General features: G+C 38.9%; 1 protein-coding gene across 1 annotated transcript in view; it reads right to left on the reverse strand.

The window, feature by feature from the left end:
• gemin5 (gem (nuclear organelle) associated protein 5) overlaps nucleotides 1-12,425 on the reverse strand; it is a 33,605-nt gene that overhangs the window by 3,121 nt on the left and 18,059 nt on the right. Inside the window, exons 19-25 of the mRNA XM_056262308.1 lie at nucleotides 10,023-10,118; nucleotides 9,784-9,921; nucleotides 8,166-8,313; nucleotides 7,954-8,073; nucleotides 5,542-5,752; nucleotides 3,556-3,810; nucleotides 1,247-1,409 (exon numbers count right to left, since the gene is read on the reverse strand). Coding sequence (XP_056118283.1) covers nucleotides 1,247-1,409; nucleotides 3,556-3,810; nucleotides 5,542-5,752; nucleotides 7,954-8,073; nucleotides 8,166-8,313; nucleotides 9,784-9,921; nucleotides 10,023-10,118 — 1,131 coding nt within the window. The remainder of the gene's footprint in view (nucleotides 1-1,246; nucleotides 1,410-3,555; nucleotides 3,811-5,541; nucleotides 5,753-7,953; nucleotides 8,074-8,165; nucleotides 8,314-9,783; nucleotides 9,922-10,022; nucleotides 10,119-12,425) is intronic.

The raw sequence follows: 12,425 nt of genomic DNA on the forward strand, positions 1-12,425 counted from the left end.
AGTATGCATGATATCAGTGATTAAAGAGGAAAGAAATGGTAAACCAGCTTTAACCAAGTGAGTCTCTTTATTTACCACTGAAACAAGGGCATAAATGTGCCATTCAGTCTCTTCATGCATGTTTGGCCGAAGTTAAGTGTTGGCTTGAGAATAACTTTCTCCAATTAAATGAGGATAAGACCGAGATGATTTTATTTGCAAATAAGGGGTGTGTGGATGATGACTGCCTGGGGTTGTTTACTGGGAAAAAAAACCTTGGAACCTTGGTGTCATTTTTGACTTTTGAGCTTAAATTTGACCGGCAAATCAATGCTGTCGTTAAGAATAGTTTCTTCCATTTTAGATCAATATCTAAATTGAAATCTATCCTTTCTTTTAATGATATGGAGAAGGTTGTTCATGCCTTTTGTGTCATCCCATTTGGATTATTATAATGTGTTGTATCTGGGTGCGAGTCAGGCTTCTCAGCTGCCAGACTCTTAACGGGTACTAAGAAGAGAGAGCACATTACTCCGGCGTTAATTAAATTACATTGGTTACCCATACGTTACAGAATTCAATACAAAGCGTTGTTGTATGTTTTTAAGTCTCTGCATGGCCTAGCACTTGAGTATGTTACCGATTTAATCAGCCGCTGTCAATCCAGTAGATCTCTGCGCTCTAATGATCAATTGCTTCTCACGTTTAAAATATAAAGGTGATCGGGCATTCTCTGTTGCAGCTCCTAGGCTCTAGAATGACCTTCCTCTGTCTGTAAAAACTTGTCCTTCATTGGGTGTTTTTCAGAGTGCGCTTAAAACTTATTCGTTTTCTTTAGCATTTGATAATGCTTTGTAAGTTGTGTATGTCATATGTTTGCATTGTTTTATGTCTTTGTTTTTATTTTTCTCTTTTATACCTTCTGTACAGCACTTTGGTTCCACTTGTGGTGTTGAAAGTGCTCTATAAATAAAGTTGAGTTGAGTCTGTAATGGGTCCAGTTGACGCGTGACAGATTTAGATTTGTCATTGAAATTATTGAATTTCATTAAAAAGTAATATTAATACAATTATGCAAAAAAGCTACTTTAAAAAAAAAAGTTTGGTTTCGGTTTTCGGCCAAGTGCATCCAGGAAACCTTTTCACTGGGATATACGTCACGATAGGAAAGAAAAAATGATAGAGAATTCCGGTTCATGGCGACTTTAAAGTTCACTTGGATTGATTTTATTTTGGTGTTCAGTGTATCTGTGGCCGTGTACCTCACCTTGTGGTAAAAGCAGCTGGCACATCTCTGCCATCAGCGTGAAGTGTCCCGCCTCTGAACCTCGAGTCAGAGCTTGCAGTAGCTCCTCTAGAGTAGACGGCCAATCACACAACAGCTGACTCAAAGCACACAGTGTCACGTCCAATGAAATGTGAGATAAGAGCTGAGGAATAAAAAAATGAGCGGAAGATTAGTGAATTTGACGATGACATCAAATAGACTTCTCATAATAGCTTTTATTGTCAGTCCTGATCACTGAAAAACTATTTGATGATCTATATATACATCTCAGGCAGTATCTGATGTGGCCACCAGCTGTTTTAAGTACTACAGTGCATCTCAACACTCGCACGCACACGCACACGCTCGCAGCCTCGCAATGCTCACATGCTGTAAATGTTCAAATAGTGGGTGCAGTTTTTTATTACTCGCTTTTGTGTTTCGCCTCCCTCCACAATTTTACGCTAGCCATAAATCACAGCTGTGCTGATATAGAGCCATAAATCACAGCAGTGCTTATATAGAGCCATAAATCACAGCAGTGCTTATATAGAACCATAAATCACAACAGTGTTTATATAGAACCATAAATCAAAGCAGTGCTGATATAGAGCCATAAATCACAGCTGTGCTAATATAGAGCCATAAATCACGGCAGTGCTTATATAGAGCCATAAATCACGGCAGTGCTTATATAGAACCATAAATCACAGCAGTGCTGATATAGAACCATAAATCACAGCAGTGCTTATATAGAGCCATAAATCACAGCAGTGCTTATATAGAACCATAAATCACAGCAGTGCTTATATAGAACCATAAATCACAGCAGTGCTTATATAGAGCCATAAATCACAGCAGTGCTGATATAGAGCAATAAATCACAGCAGTGCTTATATAGAACCATAAATCACAGCAGTGCTTATATAGAACCATAAATCACAGCTGTGCTGATATAGAGCCATAAATCACAGCAGTGCTGATATAGAGCCATAAATCACAGCAGTGCTTATATAGAGCCATAAATCACAGCAGTGCTGATATAGAGCAATAAATCACAGCAGTGCTTATATAGAACCATAAATCACAGCAGTGCTTATATAGAACCATAAATCACAGCAGTGCTTATATAGAGCCATAAATCACAGCAGTGCTGATATAGAGCAATAAATCACAGCAGTGCTTATATAGAACCATAAATCACAGCAGTGCTTATATAGAACCATAAATCACAGCTGTGCTGATATAGAGCCATAAATCACAGCAGTGCTGATATAGAGCCATAAATCACAGCAGTGCTTATATAGAGCCATAAATCACAGCAGTGCTGATATAGAGCCATAAATCACAGCTGTGCTGATATAGAACCATAAATCACAGCTGTGCTGATATAGAGCCATAAATCACAGCTGTGCTGATATAGAGCAATAAATCACAGCTGTGCTGATATAGAGCAATAAATCACAGCAGTGCTTATATAGAACCATAAATCACAGCAGTGCTTATATAGAGCCATAAATCACAGCAGTGCTGATATAGAGCAATAAATCACAGCAGTGCTTATATAGAACCATAAATCACAGCAGTGCTTATATAGAACCATAAATCACAGCTGTGCTGATATAGAGCCATAAATCACAGTAGTGCTGATAGAGCCATAAATCACAGCAGTGCTTATATAGAGCCATAAATCACAGCAGTGCTGATATAGAGCCATAAATCACAGCAGTGCTGATATAGAACCATAAATCACAGCTGTGCTGATATAGAGCCATAAATCACAGCTGTGCTGATATAGAACCATAAATCACAGCTGTGCTGATATAGAGCAATAAATCACAGCTGTGCTGATATAGAGCAATAAATCACAGCAGTGCTTATATAGAACCATAAATCACAGCAGTGCTTATATAGAGCCATACATCACAGCAGTGCTTATATAGAGCCATACATCACAGCAGTGCTTATATAGAGCCATACATCACAGCAGTGCTTATATAGAGCCATACATCACAGCAGTGCTTATATAGAGCCATAAATCACAGCAGTGCTTATATAGAGCCATAAATCACAGCAGTGCTTATATAGAGCCATAAATCACAACAGTGCTTATATAGAGCCATAAATCACAACAGTGTTTATACAGAACCATATCGCACGTATGATATGGCACATCTGTATTATATACAGATGCTGCTCAGCTCAACATTATCATCCATTTTGTCTATGTATTTCATGAAATATATTATATTATATTAATCTGTCAACAGTGTCAAGTAGATCAGTTGGCAACTTCTTTTCACACATACTTGCTTCATGGGAACACTAGTGGTGGCAGGAGGATTCTCGACGGCTCTCAGCTGTTGATGAAGCGTTTTCACTTTGACCAGGTCAACAGCCGCCACTCCACACTCGCTCTGCCACACTCTGTGCACCGTGGAGAGAAAGTTCTCCTCACAGGGCTTAGACCAGGCGTGCGAAGAAGCCACGGTCCAGGTGACCACATCTGTATCTGCCAGTCTTTGAGTGAGGATCTCATTAACACAGAACATCAGTCTGTGACCCTGTGAAGAAGAGGAGACAAAGATGCTTTAGGTACACTGACTGAACATTGATAATTGTTGGTTAGACAAACACACTATTCATAGTAATAATATGAATTATTTATCATATATTAGATATTTTATTGTCTTTTATATTAATTTTGCCTCAAAAAAAAAAAAACACTAAAAGACAACACTTGAAAATATATTTGTCTTCCCTTATAAAACCGTAAATGAATTTATATCAGTGCCAGTTTAGCTTACTAATTTATTGAATATACATGTATATCTATATATACAGGGTTCTTGCAGGTTTCAGTTTGTTACATTTAAGACCTTTTTAAGACCTTTTAAGACCATTATGTGTGAAGTTTAAGACCAAAACGACACATAAATTGAAACATTAGAATGATCCCAGAAATTCTTAAACATATTTTAAGTTTGTAAAATACACACACTGACTGATGTCTCTGGAAGCGGCAATAATAATCCTTTCCATTATAATAAGACGACACGTTTTATTCATATCAGATACACATTGTGTAAGTAGCTTTACATTTTACACTATTCTTCTCCCAGTTCTCCGGCCACTTTCATGTATTTCGTGAGAAGTTGAGGAATTGACGTGTTGTAAACTAACATGGCTCCGCCCATCGCACAAACAGCTCAACTAACGCGATCGTTATGAAGGTGTTTAAACAACAAAACACATCCACTTGCACATATTTGACAATCGGAATATCAGTGTTTCATGTTATAGCTAATACATTTGTGAATATTTTGAATAGAAAAGGGAAAATGACATCAAAGCAGATCATCATTCATTCAGCACTGTGTTGTGGTTGCGCTGTGTCACGTGACAAGCAATGACGCGTCACCATGGAAACATTAAAGTGACAGGTTCTAAATAACGGTCGCCTAGAAAAACTCACGCTGGGGATCAGTTAGAATATTTTAAACTTACGTGTGAAAGGGTTAAATACAAAAACAACAAACAAAAATAAACACAAATTAACAATGGTAAATTATTTAATGTATTTATTCTTTTTAGTAAACTGTTGTTTTTTTGTTAGAAACTCACGCTTACGGATGACGTGGTCGTTGAGCGCCCTCAGGCGACCGTTATGATTACATTCAAATGACTACACAATTTACAGATGATTATTGATTAACGAATATTTTTAAATCATCCACCAAATTATCATCTCTTTCTTGCAGTTTAATGAGTAAACAACGAACATCAAGACATACGGTCCGCTAATGGTGTTAATTAGATCTCTCTTGATGAAGTCCGCTATACCAAATCTTGTTAAACACACACTTCCCAATGATCTTTGAAAACTACGCGCTCGACGACAGCCCTGACTTAACGTTGCACGAATTCGGCGGGCAGGTAGCTAGTGAATCAACTTCCTTCACTTTATTGGCGGCGCGGGTTACATAACGCCACCTACTTTACAGGAGTTATACCTGCAGTGATCACGCAATGGGATAATCATCATCACGTAGCCTACTAGAAAACAAACAAAACAACCAACGTTTTATTTTCGGCGGACAACGCTTGACCACAATTAACAAAATGAACGGAGGTAAGAATTTTAAGACTTCCAAACTTGTAAATTAAATTTAAGACCTAAACTTGTGTTTTTTAGACTTTTTGAGGCCTTAAATTTCACTTTCTGAATTTAAGTATTTTTTAGACTTTTTAAGACTCCGCGGGAACCCTGTATATAATAACAGCTGGAAACAAACCAAAAGCGAGTCTTGCGTCCTCAGGACTTCCTGTGCTGCGGCCCAATCCTGGGAAAGCATCAAGTCTTTGGCGCACCTCAGAGAGAGAGAATGTGCGAGCTCACTTTCTCCTGATACCCACGCCAGATTAGCCGCTGTCTTCAGCGACATCACATCCCCTTTCTTGGCAATGACTTTAGCTGCGTCAAAGCTCGAGTCTGCGGCGAGGTAACTGACAGGTGAAGGAGAAAATACTTTGGTCAGTCAAAAAAAAAAATCTTTAGTCAGTTTCAATTATATTACCCCATTGACTGTATACAGAAATTTAAATCATACCACAATATTATACATATAATATTATCATATGGTATATACATATTGACTGAGATCCAGTTAAATGATAGTTCAGCCAAAAAGACATGTTCTGTCATCATTTTCTCACCCTCATGTCGTTCCAAACTGTATGCATTTCTTTCTTCCGCTGAACACAAAAGTAGATATTTTGAAGAATGTTAGTAACTAAACCATTTCGGTTCTCATTGACTTCCATTGGATTTTTTTGTGCATACAGTGGAAGACAATGGGAACCGAACCAATTTATGCCAAGGCCCGATTTTCGAACTCCAGTCTCACCCACGCGTGATCTTGCGTTATTTCCTTATCACTTCTCGCGTGTGTGTTTGGTTGTGAAACGTAGTTTGCGGACCAGACAGAGTTGCCTGCGATTCTTTCTTTTGTAAAGTTATGCAGTGTGAAACCTACTGTCGCCGATCCATCGTGCAGTGTGAACACAGTGTGAACTGAATGTTACCCCAGAGAGTCGTGCAGTGTGAAAAGAACAGTTACCCGACTACTTTGAAAATCGCGCAGTGTGAACTCGGCATTAGTTATTAACATTAGTCAAAATATCTTCTTTTGTGGTTAGAAGAAAGAAATGCATACAGGTTTGGAATGGCATGAGTAAGGGTTGACAGAATTTTCACTTTTGGGTGAACTATCCCTTTAATTGTAGAAAGTACATTTTAAATTATTAACTTTATTACCAAAAATGTAATATTTAGCAGCCCAACATTTTGCATGCATAATTCATTTCACCCTATAAAAAAAAACAGACCATTTAAAGGGATCAAGAATTGAGAAATCTAATTTTCCTTGCTCTCTTGACATGCAAGAGGTCACAGTATACATATACACTATATACACTCACCGGCCACTTTATTAGGTACACCTGTCCAACTGCTCGTTAACACTTAATTTCTAAGCAGCCAATCACATGGCGGCAACTCAGTGCATTTAGGCATGTAGACATGGTCAAGACAATCTCCTGCAGTTCAAACCGAGCATCAGTATGGGGAAGAAAGGTGATTTGAGTGACTTTGAACGTGGCATGATTGTTGGTGCCAGAAGGGCTGGTCTGAGTATTTCAGAAACTGCTAATCTACTGGGATTTTCACGCACAACCATCTCTAGGGTTTACAGAGAATGGTCCGAAAAAGAAAAAACATCCAGTGAGCGGCAGTTCTGTGGGCGGAAATGCCTTGTTGATGCCAGAGGTCAGAGGAGAATGGCCAGACTGGTTCGAGCTGATAGAAGGGCAACAGTGACTGAAATAACCACTCGTTACAACCGAGGTATGCAGCAAAGCATTTGTGAAGCCACAACACGCACAACCTTGAGGCGGATGGGCTACAACAGCAGAAGACTCCACCGGGTACCACTCATCTCCACTACAAATAGGAAAAAGAGGCTACAATTTGCAAGAGCTCACCAAAATTGAACAGTTGAAGACTGGAAAAATGTTGCCTGGTCTGATGAGTCTCGATTTCTGCTGAGACATTCAGATGTTAGAGTCAGAATTTGGCGTAAACAGAATGAGAACATGGAACCATCATGCCTTGTTACCACTGTGCAGGCTGGTGGTGGTGGTGTAATGGTGTGGGGGATGTTTTCCTGGCACACTTTAGGCCCCTTAGTGCCAATTGGGCATCGTTTAAATGCCACGGCCTGCCTGAGCATTGTTTCTGACCATGTCCATCCCTTTATGGCCACCATGTACCCATCCTCTGATGGCTACTTCCACCATGTCACAAAGCTCTAATCATTTCAAATTGGTTTCTTGAACATGACAATGAGTTCACTGTACTAAAATGGCCTCCACAGTCACCAGATCTCACCCCAATAGAGCATCTTTGGGATGTGGTGGAACGGGAGATTCGCATCATGGATGTGCAGCCGACAAATCTGCGGCAACTGTGTGATGCCATCATGTCAATATGGACCAAACTCCCTGAGGAATGCTTCCAGCACCTTGTTGAATCTATGCCACGAAGAATTGAGGCAGTTCTGAAGGCAAAAGGGGGTCCAACCCGTTACTAGCATGGGGTACCTAATAAAGTGGCCGGTGAGTGTATATGCTAATGTGTTTTCACTCACCATTTTGCCGCAGTAGCATAATGGCCATCCTTCTCCAGCACTGCAGCCCAGCTCATGTAGAGATCCTTCTGCACAGGGTCCTCTGGCTGGAGTCTGGCTCTGGCTAAAGCGATGGCCTCGCTGAAGATTCATTGCAAAAACAAACGTGAACCTTCTACTCAGGCCAAACACCATTACCATGACAAACAATTGCTTATCGTGATGTTTCTAACCGGTAGAACTGGTGGCCCTTCAGAAGGTTGATGGCCTCATAGAGTTTATGGATGGAGACGAGATGTGACGCTGCTTTGAGGAACTGCTCTTGGTGGCAGAGCTGCTTCACATATGCCTCTACAGTCCTGGCCCACACCTGGTAGCCCGCTGAGAGAGGGTCAATGACAAATAAAGATGTCCAGGAGAAAAGGAGAAATCTTTTTGGGGTTATTCTACTGGACATTAAACCTACACAAAACTAATTTTTCTACGATTTCCCTGTCACATGTGTTTCCTGCATGCTGGTTACACCACACTGACTGGCCAATATTCTGAAAACTGCTTCACTGCATTTTTTAAAAGAAATGATAAAAGATTAAAGTCCCCCTGTAGTCAATAATTGTATCCCCTAAAACTCATATTTGATCACCAAAATGACATATTCAAGCGTTTTTTCCCTTGAAAAAAACATTTCTTCATGCCTTAAAATACCTTGAATGTAACTACATTCTTGCCTCATTTATTATACGCGGTTCTATGAATATGCAAATGAGCGTTTATATCATTTTATCAACGATTTATATAGTTTTTACCTCTTGTAACCACAGCCACGTCCAAGTGATCTGAGGGCGCGGGCGCTTCGGTCAACGGCGGAAGTGAAAACTCACCACTCCCGGATGAGTTCGCGCGAGCATACGTAATTGTTTTCTTTTACGACGGTTTAAACATCCCGGATAAGCGCAAATTAGTTCCATTTTAATTAGCCGTCTTACCTACAATCTCCGTCTGTGTAAACAATGAGTGACATACACGCCCGAGAGATCACTTCCGGCGCTTTTCGGCGCTTGCGCAGACCGAAGCGCTGGCGCCCTCAGATCACTTGGACGTGGCTGTGTTTACAAGAGGTAAAAACTATATAAATACTGTTCGTTTTCTCAAACAAACCGCTCGTTTCGTGTCTTAGGCCATCAATGTGTACTTACATTTACGAGTCATTAAATCATGTTTAATTTGGACTTCTCTGTGCATGCTCTTTGAGGAAGTGACCATAGACCTGCATTATATGACTGACAGACAAGAACGGTTTGACCTAAAAATATCAGAATTGAAACTACTGCGGAAACAAAGACACCTACATCTTGGATGCCCTTGAGGTAAGCTAAAACATAGCAAAAATTAATTTCAAAGTGAACTATCCCTTTAAAACACCACATAGATATATAAACAACAGTAAAAGCTTGACTTTCACCACACACTTTAAGCATTTTTCCAAGAAAATGTTCCAAGTCCTTCAGACCTTTTTTTCTTTTTTACAATCTCTGGACAGTTACACCACCTTGACATTTTCTCTTTTTTTTTTTGATATTTGTTTTACCCCACAACATTTTCTGCATGAAGTTTAAAAATAATAAAAAATAACCATTTATATAAATATATTAAAATAATACTTTAAAAATATAATTATCAAAATAATTTCATAATAAAATTGATATTTTTCTTAGTAAGTATTAGCAAGTATTTTGAAGTAAAAAGAAAAACAATAATATACAAATATTATAATAATAATTGTATAAATTAAATGATACAATTTTGAACTAAAAATTTGCTCAGCAGTCATAACACCACAAAACGGCTCACCCATTGGAGCTAAACTGAGGAGGTGGTCAGTCAGCTCTCCTTTCTCCACAGCAACATTTATTGCTCCAATCACGTCTCCTTTCCACAGCCTCAGATACACCATTGAGTCATAATGACCAGCCTCCACGTGGCTCTCCTCTGTCCAAAACACCACAATGAACTTAACACTGCTTCCAAATCACTGCTTCACCTCAGATCTTCAGCATCCGAGCAGAGATTGACCCTGCACTGGGACTCACCCTCCTCCTGAAACATCCTGTAGAGGGCATCCCTGTCTGTGAACAGGCCGAGCTGAATATGATCTCCAGATCCTGGAACACAAGCTCCGCTTTGCCCTGAGGAGCAGAAGGGACAGGAAATGCGCTATAGACATAACCACATATTTACTCTCATTTTGTCATTGCAGAAGTTAAAATCTTTAAATTCCTCATTGATCTACATGAGAAGAAAAGCTTGTACTGCAGCGATAATACCATCTGATACCATAAATGTAACTTGGTATATGGAAATGAATGATTTCCATATTCATAAACCTACCATTCTACCATTCAAATGTTTGGGGTAAGAAAGACTTATTGTTTTTCATACAGACCCCACATTTTTTTGAACAGTAGTGAACATGAAAGTCCAAAGTAAATAATAGAATCCCATGGTATTACTTTGGTACATGACCAAAACAACATTTAAATTTTTTTGTTAATGTTTCAGAAAGTTCACAAATATCATTCAATTAATCTTGTTCCATTTCATCTGCCTTGTCACAGAAGAACAAGCCTTTTCTGCGACAGAAAGTTTCTCAGCAGGACAACTGCATTATTATACCATAGTAAACATTTCAGAGATTTATTTTCTAATTAATGATTTGGAATCACTTTCAGAATGATTTTTTTTCCCAGCTGATGAGCGATAAAAACATTAACAGCCAGAAAGAAATCAGCTGGAGCATTTAACGTGGCAAATGACATAAGTGCAGCGAGCTTATAATAAACAGAACTATTTCATCTAATCTATGCTATTGCTAATATAGTTATAGCTCAGGGCTCCAGACTAACATTTGAGAGTAGTTAGCACCGGTGCCACTGAGTTCTACAGATGGTGGCACCAGCACCTGATTTGGTAGTGCTGGGGGATTTTTAATCATAAAGGTAATTAATCATAATATGACTATTGTATTGCATTAATAAGTGCAGTACTAATACTATTACATGTCTATTTCTTGGAAATGCACATTTGACAGTAAAGCACTGAGCTTGAGTTGAGATGCAGATAAAAATAACTTTTATTAACAAAAGTAACATGATTTTTTCTAGATTTTTTTTTTTTGATTATTTTTAGTCATCACATTAAAAATAACACTTAAATTGGATAATATTTAGAGCCTTGAAGTGCTGGAAAAAGTGTGAAGCACTTGAAAGTCCTTGAAAAGTGCTTGAATTTTACTCTCAAAAGGTTGTACGAACCCTGAATGAATACAGTAAAAACATTCGACTATTTCTGCCACAATACCATGGTAACTACATTAAATCCATGGTAAATGTTGGTGATTTGTGGACTGAAAAGCCTTTCATAACTCATACGTTCATGGAACAATGTTTCTCCTGGTTTCCAGGTCAACGCTCTTTGACCTGATATGGTTAATAACAGAAAATTCTGCACTGAATTTGAATGTTTCTCATTAGATCTTGCAGTAATGTTATTAAAGGGATAGTTCACTTTGGAATTATTTTTTGGTGTGTTTTAGCTTACCTCAAGGGCATCCAAGATGTAGGTGTCTTTGTTTCCGCAGTAGTTTCAATTTTGATATTTTTAGGTCAAACCGTTCTTGTCTGTCAGTCATATAATGCAGGTCTATGGTCACCACCTCAAAGAGCATGCACAGAGAAGTCCAAATTAAACATGATTTAATGACTCGTAAATGTAAGTACACATTGATGGCCTAAGACACGAAACGAGCGGTTTGTGTGAGAAAACGAACAGTATTTATATCGTTTTTACCTCTTGTAACCACAGCCACGTCCAAGTGATCTGAGGGTGCCGGCGCTTCGGTCTTTTCCGGAAAGCGCCGGAAGTGATCTCTCGCGCGTGTAATTGTTTAAATTTAAAATAAAAATAAAATAAAGTTTAAATTGTTTTCTTTTACGACGGTTTAAACATCCCGGATAAGCGCAAATTAGTACCATTTTAATTAGCCGTCTTACCTACAATCTCTGTTCTGTGTAAACAATGAGTGACGTACACGCGCGAGAGATCACTTCCGGCGCTTTCCGGAAAAGACCGAAGCGCCGGCACCCTCAGATCACTTGGACGTGGCTGTGTTTACAAGAGGTAAAAACTAAATAAATACTGTTGGTTTTCTCACACAAACCGCTCGTTTCGTGTCTTAGGCCATCAATGTGTACTTACATTTACGAGTCATTAAATCATGTTTAATTTGGACTTCTCTGTGCATGCTCTTTGAGGAAGTGACCATAGACCTGCATTATATGACTGACAGACAAGAACGGTTTGACCTAAAAATATCAAAATTTAAACTACTGTGGAAACAAAGACACCTACATCTTGGATGCCCTTGAGGTAAGCTAAAACATACCAAAAATTAATTTCAAAGTGAACTATCCCTTTAATACTGCAGTGAATCCAAA

The sequence above is a fragment of the Rhinichthys klamathensis genome, unplaced genomic scaffold (genome assembly GCF_029890125.1).
Source record: "Rhinichthys klamathensis goyatoka isolate OS25496 unplaced genomic scaffold, OSU_Roscu_1.1 h1tg000191l_1, whole genome shotgun sequence".
In the NCBI taxonomy this organism is placed as follows: domain Eukaryota; kingdom Metazoa; phylum Chordata; class Actinopteri; order Cypriniformes; family Leuciscidae; genus Rhinichthys; species Rhinichthys klamathensis.